The sequence below is a fragment of the Thunnus maccoyii genome, chromosome 14 (assembly GCF_910596095.1).
Source record: "Thunnus maccoyii chromosome 14, fThuMac1.1, whole genome shotgun sequence".
NCBI lineage: Eukaryota > Metazoa > Chordata > Actinopteri > Scombriformes > Scombridae > Thunnus > Thunnus maccoyii.
This window is the reverse complement of record NC_056546.1, coordinates 4,982,139-5,000,991: the sequence shown is the minus strand read 5'-3', so window position 1 is coordinate 5,000,991 and position 18,853 is coordinate 4,982,139. Positions and strand designations below refer to the sequence as shown.

Below are 18,853 nucleotides of genomic sequence, written 5' to 3'. Positions count from 1 at the left end.
GCAAGACAAGAAAAGCTTCCTTACCCATAAACTCGATGCCCAAGTGGTCTGTTATTCAGGCAGCAGGGAGGGGGGGAGGGAGAGAAGGGGGGAGGAGGGGGAGGGAGGGAGACAGAGAGAAATCAAAGTTATTATTAACAATAGTGTGCGTTAGCATTGTGTCACAGTGCATAGCCAGATCATCACTGACTTGTTGTTCTTTCATGTAGGCTGCTGCATTGGTATTATATCTGTTGTCACATAGAGTCAGAAGGCACATGCTAGTGATGTTACCAGAGGTGACACACACACACACACACACACACACACACACACACACGCAAACACACATACAATGCACTACTGCATTTCTGTGGACCCTACATTATGCATTCCATAACCCTAACCATGACCTAATTCTAACCTTAAGCTTTAAAAGCCCTGAACAACTACTTCCTCAAATAACTTCTCACTACGAGCAGTGAAGTCCTCCATGTAGGAGGAGAGCTTTTGGTTATCTCAAATAATAGATTTCTGCATTTTTTGTTTCATTTGAGCTGTTATCACTGGTTGGAAGTGGGTGTGGTTCAGTTGTAAATATGTGTTGTCTCTCTGATTATTATGATTTTAAATGATAAACTCATCATAATAATGAGGGATTTTTTAACGTATTGTATACTTTGATTGTTGCTTATTTAAACAAACACACACACACAAAGTTGAACGAACACATGGCCCATGCATCCTCGATGCCTTAACAACATAAATGTGGAAGCATGTCTGTAAATCGTATCAGGGAAACAAGAGGTTGGGGGTCATTTTTATACCATAAACACTGACATTAAAGCCACAATAAATTTTTTTGTAGCAATTTTCCAGCCAAGTATACAGTAGAGGGGCAGAGCAGAGCTGGTAGGTTTCTATTGACAGATCTAAAATTGACCATTGCAGTGTATATTTACTTAACTCATAGAAAAGACAGAAGCGGTTATTTTTAATGCAAAAATTAAGATTAGATATATTTGAATGATTGTTTTTATCTACAGTTATTAATAAATTTTCACTATTTCTGTATACTACAGTATAAATCTGTACTAGTATTAGTGAAAATTCTTATTGTTTCATCCATAAAAATCAACATCCTACTTTATTACACTGAAAAAAGCGAACAAACCAAAAAACAATTTGTTTAAATAAAGTGCAGCTGTAATCTCTACAGTGACGGACTCGTACTCCTGTTCCTTGTAGTGACTGTTGGGAAAAAAAAAAACGGAGGAAGTGCTGATGTGTGCAGTGTCACCGCTGGCTTTTACCTCACTGACAGTGACTTTATCTCCTCAGTGGCCCTGCCCTACATCTTAGAGTGGGTGAGCTGGTCTTTCTAATGCGAAAAGCTCTGTCCAATCTGCCCCCAATCTTATCGAGCAATGTTAGCACGGATGTAAGCGAATCATTTTTCACTTTACCAATGACCTGGAGACCTTTCTCCACTGCCTTTTTGATTTCACCCTTCAAAAACGCCCGCGATGTGAGACAGGAGGAGATGAACAAGATAAACGCTACACTCTTACTACACTCTACTCTCTTACTACACTCTACTCTCTTACTACACTCTACTCTCTTGCTACTCTACTGTCTTGCTACTCTACTCTCTTACTCTAGCTTTCCGAATGATCAACATTCAGGTTTTGCCAAATATTTGAACATACAGTTGACTATATGCTGCAAAGAAAGTCCTTGCTGCTATATATTCATGACAATGTAGAACACATTGAATGAGGTAAACAGCAACTGAAGCTTTAGGTGGGTTAAATGTTAAGGTTGGGAGGTTAAAACAACTCTCAGAATAAAATAATACAATAAAAAATGCCGGGAACGCTTTATTTTACAGGTCCATTAATTTTATATTAATTTCCTGGAAATTTCAGAGTAATATGCAGGTATTATTAACCTGTAAATTTATAGGACACTGTACAGAGAGGGTGGTGCAATTTGGCCAAAAAATCTTGATAAATTAGATTCTCGACAATTCTTTACTGACGGGAAATACTTAGATCTCAGTGTGTACTTTTTAATGTCAAATGCTATGTTAGCGTATTAGGTTTTTTCAGTAATTTCCTAAAGTTGCTGCTGTGTAACTGTTAATTATTAGGACATTTCTTTGAAAGGGTTATTGGAAATGTGCTCAGTATAGATTTTTTTAAGAAACAACCTAATAGGCTAATATGTAGTTTGACACACAAAACTACACACTGAAAACTAGTCAGTTAAACAGTTAAGAGGCTAGAATTCTATTAACATTTTCTGCAAATTACCAATTACTTAAGAACCCAGGCATAATGAATCAGCACTTACCAACTAAAACACCTTTTTTCTGTTTTCTCTTAAAATTTGTACCAAATTGCACTACCCTTTGTAAAATATCCTAAAAATGAACCGTTAAATACCTGCAAATTACACATGAAATTTCCTGGAAAGTAACATAATGTTGAAGGACCTTATAAAGTGTTAGGGAATTTTTTCTTTTCATTTCAAAACTTTTCATTTCATATGCACATAAAATACAATATATAAATGTAGACTCAACCAGGAGTTTTTATATTACAGTAAGCAAAACCCCAAACCCAAAACCTTAATGAAAATAATAATCTCTGTGAGATGTGGTTGAAAAAGCTAAAAATATGACCATGAGTTCATTTTGTGAAAATTTCCCCTCAAATTAACCCTCAAACACTAATCAAAACTTAAAATATTACCGTAGATCTAGCGGCAATTTCATCGTTACGGTATTTAACAATAATATGGATATTGAATATTAACTGTAATGCTAAATAAATTATGGACTTTCAATGATACGCAAAACTTGATTTAATTCTCACAACAACATTTGTTGTGTATTTTCCAGCTCAGTTGAAGGAACTAGTAGTTTTCTTTTTATGAAAAGATTTTTATCTTCATATCCTATTTGATTGATATTTTTATTTAGAAGCCTTTATAACAGTACAAAGGCATATTTATTTTTAGCCCATATGACACCATTGACCTCTACAGAGCCGAAAGGAAATGACAGTGTTATCTATCTGTTAAAATTCTGCAGTTTTGCAGCCCTTTGGGTAGAGCTATGAGCGCTGCTTCTGCCAGGGTTAGAAACTCAATTTCCCATGGAGCTCAATGAGTAGAGCCTAGCACTAAAGCTGCCAAGGTTAGGGATTTCATTTTCTCGGTAGCTTGGTGGCTCGAGCCTATATATCAGCACCAGCACTGTCAGGATATGAGCTTCTGCTCCCATTGGGGCCACCCATACTCAAGATGTATGCACTCCTGCTACTGTAAACCACTTTGGATGGAAGGGCCTACAAAGTGTCATATGTTAAATATGCTTTGTGGGAACTGATGGCCTTTGAATCACAAGTTGGCCAACAGTTAGCACTGGAGATGCCACAGCTGAATCCCAAAGAGGCTGGACTCCTAAAACTTTCCACAAAATGGGAAATACATTTTCACAAGAAGGGATATAAATGTATTTTCCACCACAAAAGATTTACCAAAGAGAGGCACAAAGATGACTGACTCGGATATGGTGTGGTGGAGTGGTATGAGGTGAATTTTACAGTACCACAATTATTTCCCCTGTGAATAAAGGTTTCACTTTCAACAGTCATGTAAGTGTAGTATTCAGACCAACTACTGACACAAAAGTAGCAATAAAACTGTTACTCCTAGTCATTACAAACACATGATTTTCAGCCAACTCCCTGTAACGTCATTTTAAGTCCTAGTAGAAATCCCAAAGTTTTCAAAGATACCGAATATGTGTTGCATTTCACAAACATCATACACAGTAGCTGCATTCAACAGCTGGAACAAGCTGATACAGAAAATGTGATACTGTCAAACTGAATGGAATAAGATAATCTGGGTTATTGTTACTGATGCATTACACATGCAAGCAACATTTTAATGTAGTATATGGTGGAGGTGGAGCTAAGTAATTTATATACGGCTCCATTCTGCAATAATATCATATTTTGTAAAATCATTATAGGTTTTATATTTACAAAGTAACTACTAACTAGTTGTTACATAAACGTTGTGGAGAACATTCTCCTCTGAGATATAGTATAAAATATAATAGAATAAAATGAAAGTATTTAGTAGAAGTATTAAATATAAAAAGACAAAATTGCACGGCACAGTAAATTTACTCTCAGCTTGAGATTTTTGTACTGAAATACAACCCAAGCATTTAACCTTTAACCCTAATTGGGGTGAATATTGAAGACAATGTCGTACAACAGCTGAATTTGCGGATCAAATGGAGTGTATTCCAATCCAGTGCCGTTCAAATGACTGTATGTATATCACAGCTGATTTGTGGACATCGAACCTGACATAAATGGACTGTAAAGCCCGTTGAAATTCCTAATCCTTCTCATTTGCAATTTTCTTGGGAAATAAACCACACACCATACAGGAACTCAGATGAAAAAAACTAAGAAAACCAATGTGGCATTTCATATGAAAGTAGATATTCACAAATGTGTGTGTGCGTGTGTGTGTGTTTGCACGTCTGCAGCCTGAAGCGGAGGCAGATGTGGGTGGCAGGGAGTCTGTAGCGTGTCGCCCTACTTCCCCTCCCTGTGGACCGACACATGGTGATGAGGATAGGCTGGATGTCTCTGCATGTGTGTGTGCGTGTGTGTGTATGTGTGTGTGTGTGTGTGTTTGTGTGCTTCCTTTACACTTCATAGTGGAAGACAGATTAGCTGACCTCCGCTGGGACACACACCCCGCTGATTTACAGACTGTACTCATTTAAGAACGCCGCTGCATGTATCATATTTTGTCATGAATATATGATTATGAAATTAGCGGTGGTGACATAACGTATTCCTCATAAAACTGGTTTATTCTTTTAGTTAAATTTTGGACTTAAATATAAATTCCCTGGTTAATTTAGTAAAATCATGACAGACGCTTGGTTCATTTATTCAATTCTGACCATAAAGAAAGTTTATGGAGAACATCTTTTGGCAAGTTTATGCAAAAATCATCTTTTATTCCTGTCTGGAACATGGTTAGGATGTGCTGAGAATAGGGAGCTCGGTGTCTGTTCTTTTCTTGTAAAGGCTGTGGCCATGTTTGGGGCCTTGCTGCTATGTTCAAAAATACCATTTTACATGCAACCTTTTGTATCAAAGCAGTGGAAAAAGTGAAAGTGAGTGAGTAACAATAACAAGGTCAAAACCTAGTATACAGCTGGACCGTGTATGAAACGCTGGAGGGCTTTGAACTTGAAACAAGGAAACGGCGACACTCAGTCAGTCACTTAGTCAGCGTTTACATGGCTGGCCTGCTGCGGACCAGCCAAAAAGAGAAATGTCAAAAAAACAAATCCTTTCAGTGTTGCTAATTATCTTCTGATGAATGCAGATTGAAGGTGCTCATGCTGTTTGACTGAACCGCAGCCATCAACACAATTGATTATGCAGTTTTCATTGACAGGCTGAGGCTCGTGTCTGCGGGACTACCTTGAACTACTTCACATCCTATCTGTCAATCAGGTAAATGTCAGCCTTCATTGCTGATTATGTTGCTTCAGTGTGACTAATTATACAGAAACTTTTTGACTGGTACAGTATGTGCCGCAAGGCTGAATGCTCATGATATTATTATATAAGTTATTCCTTTCATTTTGTGTCATACATACAAGTGCTCAGCCCACATGAGCTTATAAGATATCAAATAATTGACCCCACTGACCTCTACAGAGCCAAAAAATCCTCAGGTCTTTTTTCCATTATTCCCCAGTCAAAAGGTTTTTCCTTATCTGAATCGAGGGTTTAAAGAGGATGTTGTATTTCTGTATTTCTGTACAGACTATAAAGCCCCCTGAGGCAAATTTGTGATTTGTGATATTGGGCTATACAAATAAAATTGACAAATATGCTGCTGCAGTGGTAAAACAACAAGAACATAATTTATTATATAAAACAGTATACTGCAAACAAATAACACTCTCTCCTCTCTGGAACTCTACAGATAAAATCTGCCACAAAAAAAAAAAAAGCTCCCTTACAAGATTCAGCATTGCACTCTGTAACATCGCCGGACTCACGATGGACAGTTTAAAAAAAATAAAAAGAATCAAAATCAATGTAGTGGAACCAGATACATTTCTTATTCCATGCATTCTTCTTCCTTGTCAAAACCTGGCACCTATTACCCAGTGCTCCTCGACTCGATTCACTTGACTATACAGATTCGGGAGTGTTATGCTATTGTAGTAGTGGCTAATGTAGCCTTGAACCACTAGCTTCAAGCACAGGTGAGGAGCGGGCTACAGAGGTCTGGTAACCTCGCTTCTTTCAAACTATTGCTCTCACTTGAGACAATATATCAGATTTCATGCAGCTCCCTCTGGAGCCACACATGTTTTTCACATATGCAGCAGCACTCCTCAACACCTGCAACCAAACTTAAATGTGTAAAATTGGTGCAGCTGCCTTTTAAACACAACCCAAATGTGCAGATATTTATGATTTTACCAAATGTTATAGCACCTAAACCACCATATGAAGAGCAACAAAACCTCAAATGTGCTTTGTAATCAGTTTGTTGTAAAATTAGTGACTTCTTTGACATGCTGATGACAGGAAGTAGCACCCAAAATGCAGACACACAGGCAGAGAAGGAAAGTTTTGAAGGTGAGAGAGAGAGAGAGAGAGAGGGGGCAACAACGTCAGGAATGCAATGATGGAATGCGTGAACAGCTTTCTATCTGGAGTAGAGAGACACTAAGGTGGACTTACTGCAATGATGAGATCATAATTGTTAATCCTAATTTTTTGAAGACTACATAAGAGGTCTCTCTGATTTTTGGATGTCTAGAGAAACGTACTTTTATATTGTAGTGTTAAAGTGAAACAACATTTAAAGAGTTTTTATAGCTTATGTTACTAGTTTGGATTAATTGCTGTACTACATTTGATGAGGACCTTTCTAATCATGTTCTTAATTTAACCATATACACAGTTAAGTCGGCTTACATGCATTTTGACTCCTCAAATCAGAGTCCAACTACTCCTGCCTCAATTTGTTCTTTGCTTGCTGTGCTTCATAAGACGTCTTTCCTGTGCAAAAAGCTGTTGTGTTGTTGCATACAAACACACACACACACACACACAAACACACACAATCTTCATCTCTTTTACTTCCCTCTGTCAGATAAAAAATGAATTATTCTACAGATGGGCATGAAGGAGCGATTGCATCATGTTCACATCTCAGACTGACTGATAGCTTCGCTCTCCATGTGTGCAGAGCAGAGAATACCCTACATGCTATTTCCAATTAGCGCTCGGCACTCTTTAGAGAACGGGAATTAAATTCATATTTTGACAGATGGCGGCTCTGAGGGAGTGGAGGGAAACTAAATAACGGCACTGCATTGTCGAATGTTCAGCCTTGATAAAATTCAATATGGATAAGTCACATAATCATAGGATGCAACGGAGAGTCTGGGTTTCTCTCTTTGACTCTCTCTTCTTCTCTGTTACACTATATTTTCATGTTTACTAGATTTTACAGGTGCACGTACATATCCGTTGGGATCATAGCCTGTTTTTGTGCAGTGAAATACAATAAATGAAAATGTTATTATTATTGTTGTTATTATTATCAGAACTAGCAGTTTCATCCCACTGACAAAGCCATATTAGTTCTGCTGGCAAGCTTTCAACCCACAGATATAAATTAATCTACCTTCATGCTTTTACAAATGTTGTTTCCAAACATTCTCACCAGAGAAAAACACAATATTATGCCAAAAAAAAAAAAGAGTAGCTAAAGAAATTCTGCCCAAAAGTGATTTAGTTGTTTTTTAAATTTCCCTGATATATTTTTTTCAGGTCACATGCCTGTCCGAAACCGAGAGGAGCATCCTGTTCACACTGACTGACTCACTAACTAACAGCTGTGTGTGCAAAAAAACCCAGAAATAAGTGTTTAAAAATCTATTGGCTCTCAGTCAGAGTTGAATTTGAATGTCATCTTTCAATAACCCGTTTCATCGTTTCATCATTTGTTCTCTCTCCCTTGTATTCTTTCTTTTTTTTTTTGTTTTTGCCCGCAGCGGTTGCCGTGGCAACAAGGTATCAGTATCTTCTGACCTGACAGAAACTCTCTTTCATCTGAGCCGTCTGCTCTGCATCCCTAAATCAGACTAGTCCAAACAACAGACACAGGGAGGATGATACTTATACCCCAAAACCCACCGATAGTAAACACGACACGAATGTGCGAGAAAACTAACGGTGCGACTTGGAGAGTTTCAGGAAAAACACATGTTTTAAAGCTCCCCTAATCAATGCTTTCATATTAACAATGGTTCAACTGTGTAATGTAAAAAGGGTCACATGTAATGATGAAACTACAGCATCTCTGTTAAATGTTTAGTTTCTTTTACGTCACTGTCTTGGTTATGTGATATATTTACTGTATGGTTTACTGTACAGTCACATCAACCTCGTTTCCAGCAGCAGCAGGAAGCTGTTTTCAGCAAACAAGCTCTAATAAATCCAATGTACACAACCTGCCCATCACCAAACAGCAGCAGAGAGATAGATAGAAGTTAGAGACTATAGCTGGAGAACATTTAACCTCTAAAGAGTCAGATATGTTTCTCAGGAGTTGAGATCAAATCAGAGCTAAAGGAGAGTAAATCATGGACTGACATTCATCAGGGGGACAGAATCACGACACCGAATGAATGTTAATGTGTCTTTACTACTGAATATGTAAATAAGCTGCAAAGATTAGTCAGTTAGTCGATCAATCTACAGAAAATTAACTGCCAACTGTTTTGATAATTGATCATTTTGAGTCATTTTTTAAGAAAAAATAGGAAAATTCTCTTGTTCCAGCTTTTTAAATATATATTTTCTTGCTTTCCTGAGTCTTCTATGATGGTAAACTGAATATCTTTAGGCTACAGACTGTTGGTCAGGACAAAACAAGACATTAGAGGACGTTTTCACCATTTTCTGGCAGTTTAAAGACCAAACAACTAGTCGATTAAACAAGATTATAGTCAACAAATTAATCAATAATGAAAATAATCATTAGTTGCATCTCTAGGATCAGCAAAGAGCAACAAGCCTTTAGGGTGATATCATGTCAAGGTTGAGTGTGGACATGATAACTATAGAGATTGTCTATGTGACATTTCCTATACAAAATCAAGTAAATCTTAAAAAAATATATTGACTTTTCTGTTATTGATAACATAACAAGCCAGTTTAATCCCCATTAAACCAATAATGAACTGTATATAGACCTTTGGTACAAAAAAAAGGTGAAAAAGTTTGGTTGAATATATAACATCTCCTACACAAAATGAATTGAATAACACAAACTATATTGACTTTCCTGTTATTCATAACACTGTAAAAGTGCCTGAAAGTTGAATTTGGAAAAAAACAAGCAATTTTGACTGCTGTGGTTATGTTGCATCAGTGACACATTAGCCAGCTAGCATCCCCGGTTTTGTGTTTGGGTGGAGAAGATTGGATTCCTATTTGTTTTTCGTTCTGTTCATGTCGCCATCTCATGTCTGCCAACAAAACTAACTACCTTGCATTGTAACCGCCGCCGTCTCAAAATGTGAGAAAATTATAACTTAGAGCAGGATCCAACAAATCAATAACCAATCCCAGAGTAAAGCAACATGATGCACAGCGACATTAAACACGGGGTAACAAAGCATAGTGCGAGGCACACACTAGTACGCTGCAGAGACATGACAAGCCAATTTAATCCAGAATCAGACCAAGAATAAACAGTAAAAAAGTGCATGGAAGGAAAAAGTGAGCTAAATATGACAGTTTTATAAAAGAAGTTTGGTCGAATATAAATAAAACAGACATTAATGGAGAGAAATAGAAATTACATTCTGTTTTTTGTGAGCATATTAGGAATTTAGGGCTTTTTGTTTGTTGCTTTTCGCAGTGCAGAATGACTCATTCTCTTTATTTCCATTTAGCTCTTATCCTAATTGCTTTCTCTCTCTATCCAACTATCCTCTATTGCGATGAACTGCCTTGTTTCAAATCCAACTCCCTCCTCGCCCCCCCCGTCCACGTCCCCGTCCCCGTCCCCGTATGGAAGCCTCACTTCATCAGTGCATTAAGTTTAAGATTAACCACCAGCTAAAAATGAGGAAATGACGCATTCACACAGATCCAGTGTGTTAACAGCACGATTCTTCACACCTTTTCAACCATCGCGCTCGCCAAAAAATTACCATCCATGAATGCAAATGCTTCTCACATACGCCCCCTGGACTCACACTTAGGTTCAGGAGACAAAGAAAATTAAATTAAAACCAAAATATACCAAACAAAAGAAGGGATTGAGCCTACTCTTAGCACCCACTGTAGAAAAATATTTGAGAATTCATTTAAATCAATGCTGAAACTGTCATATTTAGACAAACTTCTTTTTATACAGTAATATTCTTAGCACCCCCTCCCCCCCCAAAAAAAAGCCTGATGAAAAGGAGTTTTAAGGAATAATGATTTTTTTTAAATTTAATTTCACTTCATCCCTTATTACAACCTTAACTACCCACATCCTCGCATTATGGCCATTCATTCACCGAGCCAGGTGGGTGTTCAGTCCATTAGACATCCGCAAATGCACACACACACACACACGCGAGAGATAACTCCCTGTCCCTGTTCTTTGTGTTTCGCCAAAAGAAAATGCAGTCTTCACCTCCATTTGACAGTAACCTCCTTCACATTATTTCCTGCTCGCTGCACAGCATTAAAGCAAAGTGACACAAAATGAGACGGAGAGAGAGAGAGATAGAGAGAGAGAGAGAGAGAGAGAGAGAGAGAGAGGTCTAACCATATGAGACTACTTTTAACTGACTTTACTTTAGTTTGGAGTTATTGGGTTGAAATCATTTTCACTCTCATATTAATTGGCTGAGTCTTTCGGAGCTTCGCAAGGACAAATTTCACATTAATGGTATTTTTTGTGAGCCTTGAACCTAAATGGGCCTGAAGTGTATTCATAAATATGAACATTTTTTGAAAGCTGGAAGGAAAAAAAATATGTTCAGTCTGCAGTACAGAACAAATTTCAGAGCGATTAATAAAAACGAGCAATGTTCAAACACTGGTGGTAAATCCAAAAAATGTAACGTTTGGATTGAGATTGGATTCTGTATACTTTAGATTTTGTCCAATCTGTAAAGGCCGATGTTTATCATGTGTACACGGAAGGAAAAAATAAAGAAATAAACAGTCAGTGACAACTTCTGAGTCACTGTGGGAACGTGTACAAGGAGCTGTCAATCATCATCAGGGTTACATCTCTTAGAGCGCATCTATCTCTCTGGCCCTGAGGCTAAAACCTACACACACACTCACACACACACACACACACACACACACACACACACACACACACACACACACACACACACACACATTACATTACATCAAGTGCTTTTTCTTCATCTTTCTATAACATCTTTTTATATTTGGATTTTTTTTTCTATTCAAGATCAATTTAATCATTCTTGGAGTTATTATGTGAGTTGATTTTTGGTGTACCCATTTTTCCTCAACATGCTTTGTCTACTTCTACTTCAGATTGTGCTTTTTTATAATTTCTTCTGTGTGATAAGTGTAGTTTGAGTTTGAATAACAGCCCTAGTTTATAACAGAAAGATAAAGAGTTGAGGAAGAGTATCAGCGGGGTTCCTCTTTCAAAATCGACCATGTAATGCCGATGCCCTGGATTCTGGTTGGTAAAAAAAAAACAAGAATTTGATCATCTGCTTCTTTTTAGACTGGATTTCTTTATGTACGATTGTCGAAAGTCGCTTTAAAAAAAAAAAAGGAGTTTATTATCTTTTCATTCAACTCTAATCCAGACGCCAACTTCTGCCATTTACCGCTCAAACACGATTCTTCTTTCCAAATGTCTTCAACTCTGAGTGTTGAAAAGGAAGATTAAAGATCATATCCTCTTATTCTTTTGTGGTGTCAGGTTCAAACAAATTATTAAAAACTGACCTTTCCTTGCATCCCCTTTTATTGCTGAGCAGGTTTGTCATAATACTGACTGCAGAAATAAAACCCAAAGTTGGGTTGGATACCTCTGAGCTGTATGTGTTCCCTTATCAAAGCACGTTTGTGGGGGAAATTCAAATTTTGTTCTCATTTCATCAGCTTCCAGGGAAATGAAAATGATCTGTCAAAGAGATTAATTTTATTTTGATATGATATTTTATGCTCATTAGTCACCATGTAAATTGCAGCACCCTAATTACTGTGTAATTCATCATTAGTACACATCACAAAATTTTACAATTTTACATCACAGAGGACTGAAATGAACTCCTTTACTATCAAAACTGAATTCACAAACTAATAATGTCAGCTTAAATAAACTAACCTTCCGTATGTATTCAATAAACTTCAAGATGATGTATCACATTAACAAAAAATACCTGATTTCGCCTGTTCGCCTGCTGGCGAGGGTGGCTCGCTAGCAGGCTTTGCAGGGATGAATGAGTAAGAGAGGAGGAGGTAGGAGTAAGGTAAGAGTAAACTGTTCCCAAAAGCAATGAAATGAAGAACGAGGCATGACTGAAGATGAGACAGAGAAGGCGGGACACGTCAAAAGGGAGTTTGGGTGGTTCTGTTTAGTAAGCAGCGCCTGAAGGGCACGGAGGACTGACAGAGAGATAGAAGAAAGAGAAGAGGGGAGGGTGAGAGTGGAAAGGAGAGAGCTGGATGGAGACAGACAGAGGGCAACCTATGATTCAGCAGGGCAGGGCACATGTCATGTACTGAAGCCACATACGGTTCAGGACTGTCATTCCCCCTCTCTCACCCTGTCGATCCTCCCTTTCGGTTTCTATTTCGTTACCGAGAATAAAGCTGTAAAGCCAGATACGGGTAAAAAGCCAATATCTCTACTTTGGACTTGAGCTGTGAGAGGTAGCATATGGGGCAAGGGAGGAAGTTTAAAGAATATAGAAGTCGGAGGAGCAGGTAAACTGTTATCCTCAATGTTCCTCACTCAACGTAGAATCCAGCCAGGTGTGAGACCTCTACATCATCCCTGAATCTCTGATTCTTTCAGCGATTTAAAAAAAAAAAAGGTCTGGTGAACAGCTGTTTCCCTGCTTGAAAACACAACCAAGACAATCTGAGCTTTATGGGAGGAATTATGAATGAGTAAAGCTTCTCCCTCCTGAGCCGGAGCCAGAAGCCATTCACAACAGAAATGGCGACAGGTGTGGATGACATCAGCGTAGTTGTACAGGTTGTTGTGAATTGATTTAAAGAAACAACAACTTTTAAATCGACATATTTAAGTGCTCCTAGCCATCAGCTTCTGCGTCAACTGAAGAAGACGTTAACAAGGCGGACATGTCAGTCCGTAGTGAGTGCAAAATAACAATGGCTAAAAAATGGCTAATGGAAAATGGCTAAAATGAACACGTCAGACTGAAAAAATGAAAACAAAGTGGCAATTCAGACTCATCAGGATACCTAGAAACACCTGAGTTTCCTGGATGATTTATTGATCCTACAGGTTTACGACTGTAAATCCTACAACGCCCACAAACCTCAGCCTGCTGTTGCTAAGAAGACGGTCAAAGCCGCAAATCAAAACTGCAGCAGATTCAATTTATCATCGCAATAGGAAACAAAGCAGTGATCTGTACTCGCTGAGTTCATTTAACACTGACCCAGAATCAAGAAGTACATCATTAGTTTCAGTTGGCCATTAGTGGTGCACCAACAGGATGTTAAGCTTGGTGATTGGATATTTGTTGGGATCTGTATTTGACTTCTCTCCTTCAGTTTCTTTTGCACACCAACTCTTTGTGTTAAGAATTTCAGGTCTATTCAAACCTCACAAGTGCTTCAACCGTCACCCAACGTTGTCACATTGACTTGTGGAACCATCGGACGCCTGAAACAACTCCTCTGACGTCTTTGCTCGATGGGCTATTACCTTATACTGGCGTCATAAGAAAATATACATATTTATAGAGTGTTGTTTATTCTCGATCTCAACCTTGAACTTTGTTAGAGTTGTTTAGCTGCTTTGAGCCTTTTATAGTGACAGTGAAATCACTTCTTTCATGGGTCATCAAATCCAGTATAAAGATGAGGTGCAAGAAAGTGGCGGGTAAAGAAAGGTAATGTGGGGATAGCTGGAGTTATTTTTATCTCAACAGCTATAAAAGACCAGTGTTCCTCTTATGTCCTAGTGCAGTTTAATACGGCCACACGACCTGAGCAGTGATCCTTGATCGGTTCTCTTTTTCTTGGAGGTTTAATGACTACAGACCCTGGAGTAGATCCATATCTAGGTGGAGCAAGGGCAAAGCAGCGTATCTTAATGTACCCAAACTCTCGTCTTCATCCCGGCTGAGCTGTGGGGGCGGAAAGATACATGGTGTGATGAGTTCAGGCTTATAAAGAGAAAGAAAGAGACACTGAGTCGGAGAAACAAGTGGAGGATATACGACTGAAATTAGAAGAAAGCGCTTTGGGGTAGGTCAGTTCAGACGAGTCCACTTCTTTCTCATTTCAAATATCATTAATTATAAATTATTATGAATATAGATAATGCTTATTAGTGCATATTTCAAATATTTATGAGACAATAAAGTGAGGTAATTACAAATAAATAAACTGACCATGCTATACATGCTAAATACTGATAGGTAGAATAATGATTTGAATCACTAGGCCATTGCATATTGATATACTGTATATTTATGATTGGATATACTCATGTTTCTTCTTTGCTGTTGTAATGGAAATGAAAGTCCTCATAACGCCAGCACTCCTTACCGGTTTATACTGCAAAAACATTAAGAAATAAAGAAATAAACTATGCAAAACTAAATGGTTTTAAGTCAATTGGGTTTTAAGTGTGTAAAGTATGTACTGTATAATTCAAACGCTGCCCTCAAAAACTCCCTCTAGGAAGTAGTTTATTGTTAGAAATAACAAATAAAAAGCCTGTAAATATATTATGGTACAAATTATTATTATTAATATTAATATAATATATTATTACAGCTGAATCTGAAAAGTAGTAGACTCTAGATATGAATTTGATAATGCAGAGTATTATTTTATTTATTAGGCTTCAATGGACGGCTCCATGTGTAAACATTTTTAAATTATTATTTTAATGTTTAATGGTCATTTATTCTCTCTTTAATATCATAAAAAATGTGTGTTGTGGACGGACATGGCCTCTATGATTCTTAGCACATGATTAAATCATTTTCAAGCTAAAATAGATACTTCTGTGTGACACAATATGAAGTGCAGTCAGTAATAATTCATAGTATTGATGAATCACTAAATTCAAAGAGAAATATTAATCAATAGGCAGTAGTGAGAAGCAATAAAGGATTGTCTGTGTGTTTATATAGCAGCAGCATGAGGGAGGGACATAAAGAAGAGACTAAATCGTCGGACACTTGGGATTCTTCTCCTCTGTTCAGGTACTTACTGAAACTTCCACCGCTCGCAATGTCCTCCCATCGATGGCCAATGGCAAGCTTTAGAAAAGGAGCATTAAAAAGCCATTTGGACAGGGCAATTTTAAGTCATTTTGTTCCACTATCTCTTTCATCCAACTGCTCCATCACAGAGGTCTGCTGGCCATTAGCACGTTTTCCACCTGTGTTCATGGCAAGTTGTCATAATCGTTTAACTCACCGGGGCTGGTATTAGGAGGGCTGGCAGCGGTAAAGTTGTATGTTTACACCTTCACACACACACACACACACACACACACGCCTGAAGCAAAAGTCAAGTCAAGTGATTGTGTGTTCACATCTAAGAAATGCCAACAGAAAAAAAAAAAATATACACACACATAAAAATGACACAAGGCAGCTAAACTTGAAATGTATCCAGAGATAACCCTCGACATCTCTGCAGCAAGAAGAAGCTGGACTTTAAAATGTGAATATTTATAACTTAAAGACTTTCAGTGCACTCATACTGTGACAATATGACCCTATGTTCTTATCATTTTATTTAATTTTGTTGCTTAAATGAATGATTCCAAAACACTGTGAAGAGTTAAGATTGATGTCATGCATGAAAGTGAAAGACTTTATTGTAAACATTTTTTTATTGTTTATTTTTACTCTTAAACAAGTGAAAAATCATGTCAGTAACTTTTTTTTAATATACTGAATTTTGAAATGTGTCCACTGTAGTGGACACCATGCATCAACGAAGTAAAAAGTGATTCATAGAAATCAATATATATATATATATATATATATTATTTTATTACTAAGAGCAAATGGTATGAAAACACATAGGAACTTTAGATAACAACAACAATAGAGAGGATATTTGGAAGACAAGACCTTGGCCCAATAGACAGAATGCTGTTGCATGACGTCCACTGGAGTGGACTGATGTATGTTCAGTCACAAAAAATAATGTACAAAAAAAGTATTATTAAAAACTTGATAAAAGTATTTCAAACATCTTATTTAGTTGAAAAATATACTTTTGACCTGTTTTGAGAATAAAAGTATTTAACAGATATTCCTGAGCTACTTGGTGTATTTCCTCCATCCTCCGCCATTTTGAATTTATGATTCAATATCACAAAATCACAGAGAGTCAAAAATGATATTCACATGGAAGTGTAGACGACACTTTGGGGGATCACCACCTGGTAGTTGGGACATGGTACTACAACTTAAATGATTGAAGATGACTTCCAAATATCTGCCCGTTGTAGTGGACACCATGCATGAAAGGGTTAAACATGAAAGACGTTGTTGTGGAAACATCTGTGAACTGCTAATTCTTTGAATCATCCCTAAAAGTTTTCCAAGCTTGTGTCATATGATTATACTTTTGATTTCAAAATGTTCAGTAGATGAAAACACAGATGACTCTTTTCTAACAAGACATTATTACCACAGTACATGTGCTGGTTATGACACTCACTACTTAAATAGATGTGTTAATGTTCAAGTAATTACACTTTTTTTTAGCTGTAACACATTCATGAACACCTTCTCTGGAGAATTCTATCAATAGTTTGAATATTGTCAGCAATTAATGATGTTTAGAAGGTTAAAACCAGAGTTAGACACCGACTCCTGGCTTAGAAAGTTAACTGCTACTGGGCTGACTTCACCCAAATCGATGATGGCTGTTGTGATTCCCAGCTTTATTACATTCAAACCATGAAATCACATCTTTTTAGAGTTTGGGGCAACTTTGGTGACAGTACCTGCAAGTGGAAAAAATGCTCACCACCCTAAATGGTGGAAATTAGGTTTGGCTCATAGGGAGCCAACTGGGGGGTGCCACTGATCTGGATTAACACAGAGCCATGCCCCCTGTTAACCCACTCCCAAACTCCCTGACTCAACTTCGGTTGATGAAGGGACAGGCTGAAGGGCAGTGTTTTGGTTCTTGATAATAAATAGAAGAAAAAAAAAAAAGGGCAAAAAAAGGACACGAGCTTTGGAGAAACAGATGTGACAAAAAAAAAAGTGGATACAAAACTGAAGAATGGACAGAAAGAACAAGAAGAAGCAATGTGCTACTGTGAGGTGAGGCAGGGAAATTGCCTTGCACTGTCTGCCACCCTTGCCCAGTTATTAATGACCTGTGACTGCAGGGTGGGTGCAAGCAGCGAGCATCCCAGCTTGCACTGCTCTGGGATAATCTGCATCCCACTGCCATATTCTTCACTAAGCACCAGCTGACAAGACCCATACTTCACTATAAATTGGGCCTTCCAGATCCATTAGCGTCTGTATGTCGGCATGGCCAGAAAAGTGTGGATCAGACGCTCGATGGAAAACAGAACAATAAATAAAAGAAAACGAACGTCACGTTGTGTGGAATAAATGACAAAGTTATTGTTTTAATATTCAATCCAAAACATTTGCTATTCAATTGTGTAAATAATTTTAGAAAGCCAAGTCACACAGGGGTGCACATCAGATGAATTGCAGCAATCAATATGAATTTCTGTTCTTTTTTTTGCCCTCTCTCTCCTCTCTCCTCTTTTCTGATTGCATGCCAGTGTATCCCTGTCTACAGCAATAGAAGGGCAGAAGGTAAATTGGCCTCGGCAATCAGTATCCATTAAGCTCCATTGCAATAGTCGATTCTGCGTTCGCCACTGAGTTCACCCGCTGAGAGAGGAATATAATTTTACAGTAATAAAGCCTCATGTGTTTTTCTCCATTTAAAAAAAGAATGCACAATGAATTCTGCTGGGAAATGTGAAGGAGAGAATCAGCCGTTATTGATACTGCTAATGCTAGACTCAAATCCAACAGCTTGAGGGCAGTAATTCTTTTAATATATTAAATTTAATTCATTTCAAAGCTTGTGTCTAATCATACGGTCACCGAAATGACAGAAATACACACTGAAATCCACACACGTGGGCACATATGTGCACTCAGCAGTGTACTGTGTGTTAAGCCGGGCTCAGACTACAGGAGTTTTCAAATCCTAACCGATTTTGAAATTGGGTTGCATCACACACATAAGGAGAAACTTCAAAGATGTTCTTCTCTCTAATCTCAAACATACACACACTACAACTTTTGAAAATAATGGGGCATCACACACTACAGGATATTATTTAAGATTATTGTGCCAGAGGGAGCGATGTGATCTCACATGGTAAACAGCTCTTCTCTTTGTCCGTACAGTTATGTTATAGAAGACACGTTATATAGGCAGTCCTGTTTTGGCCACATATCGATTAGGGATGTGCAGAGAGCCCAGTATTTGTATTTGTATCTGTATTTGTTGAG

General features: G+C 37.8%; 1 protein-coding gene across 1 annotated transcript in view; it reads right to left on the bottom strand.

Annotated features, from left to right (window-relative positions):
- Window positions 1–18,853, bottom strand: part of LOC121911458 (pro-neuregulin-3, membrane-bound isoform) — a 383,988-nt gene that overhangs the window by 47,960 nt on the left and 317,175 nt on the right. Inside the window, exon 5 of the mRNA XM_042432965.1 lies at window positions 25–48. Coding sequence (XP_042288899.1) covers window positions 25–48 — 24 coding nt within the window. The remainder of the gene's footprint in view (window positions 1–24; window positions 49–18,853) is intronic.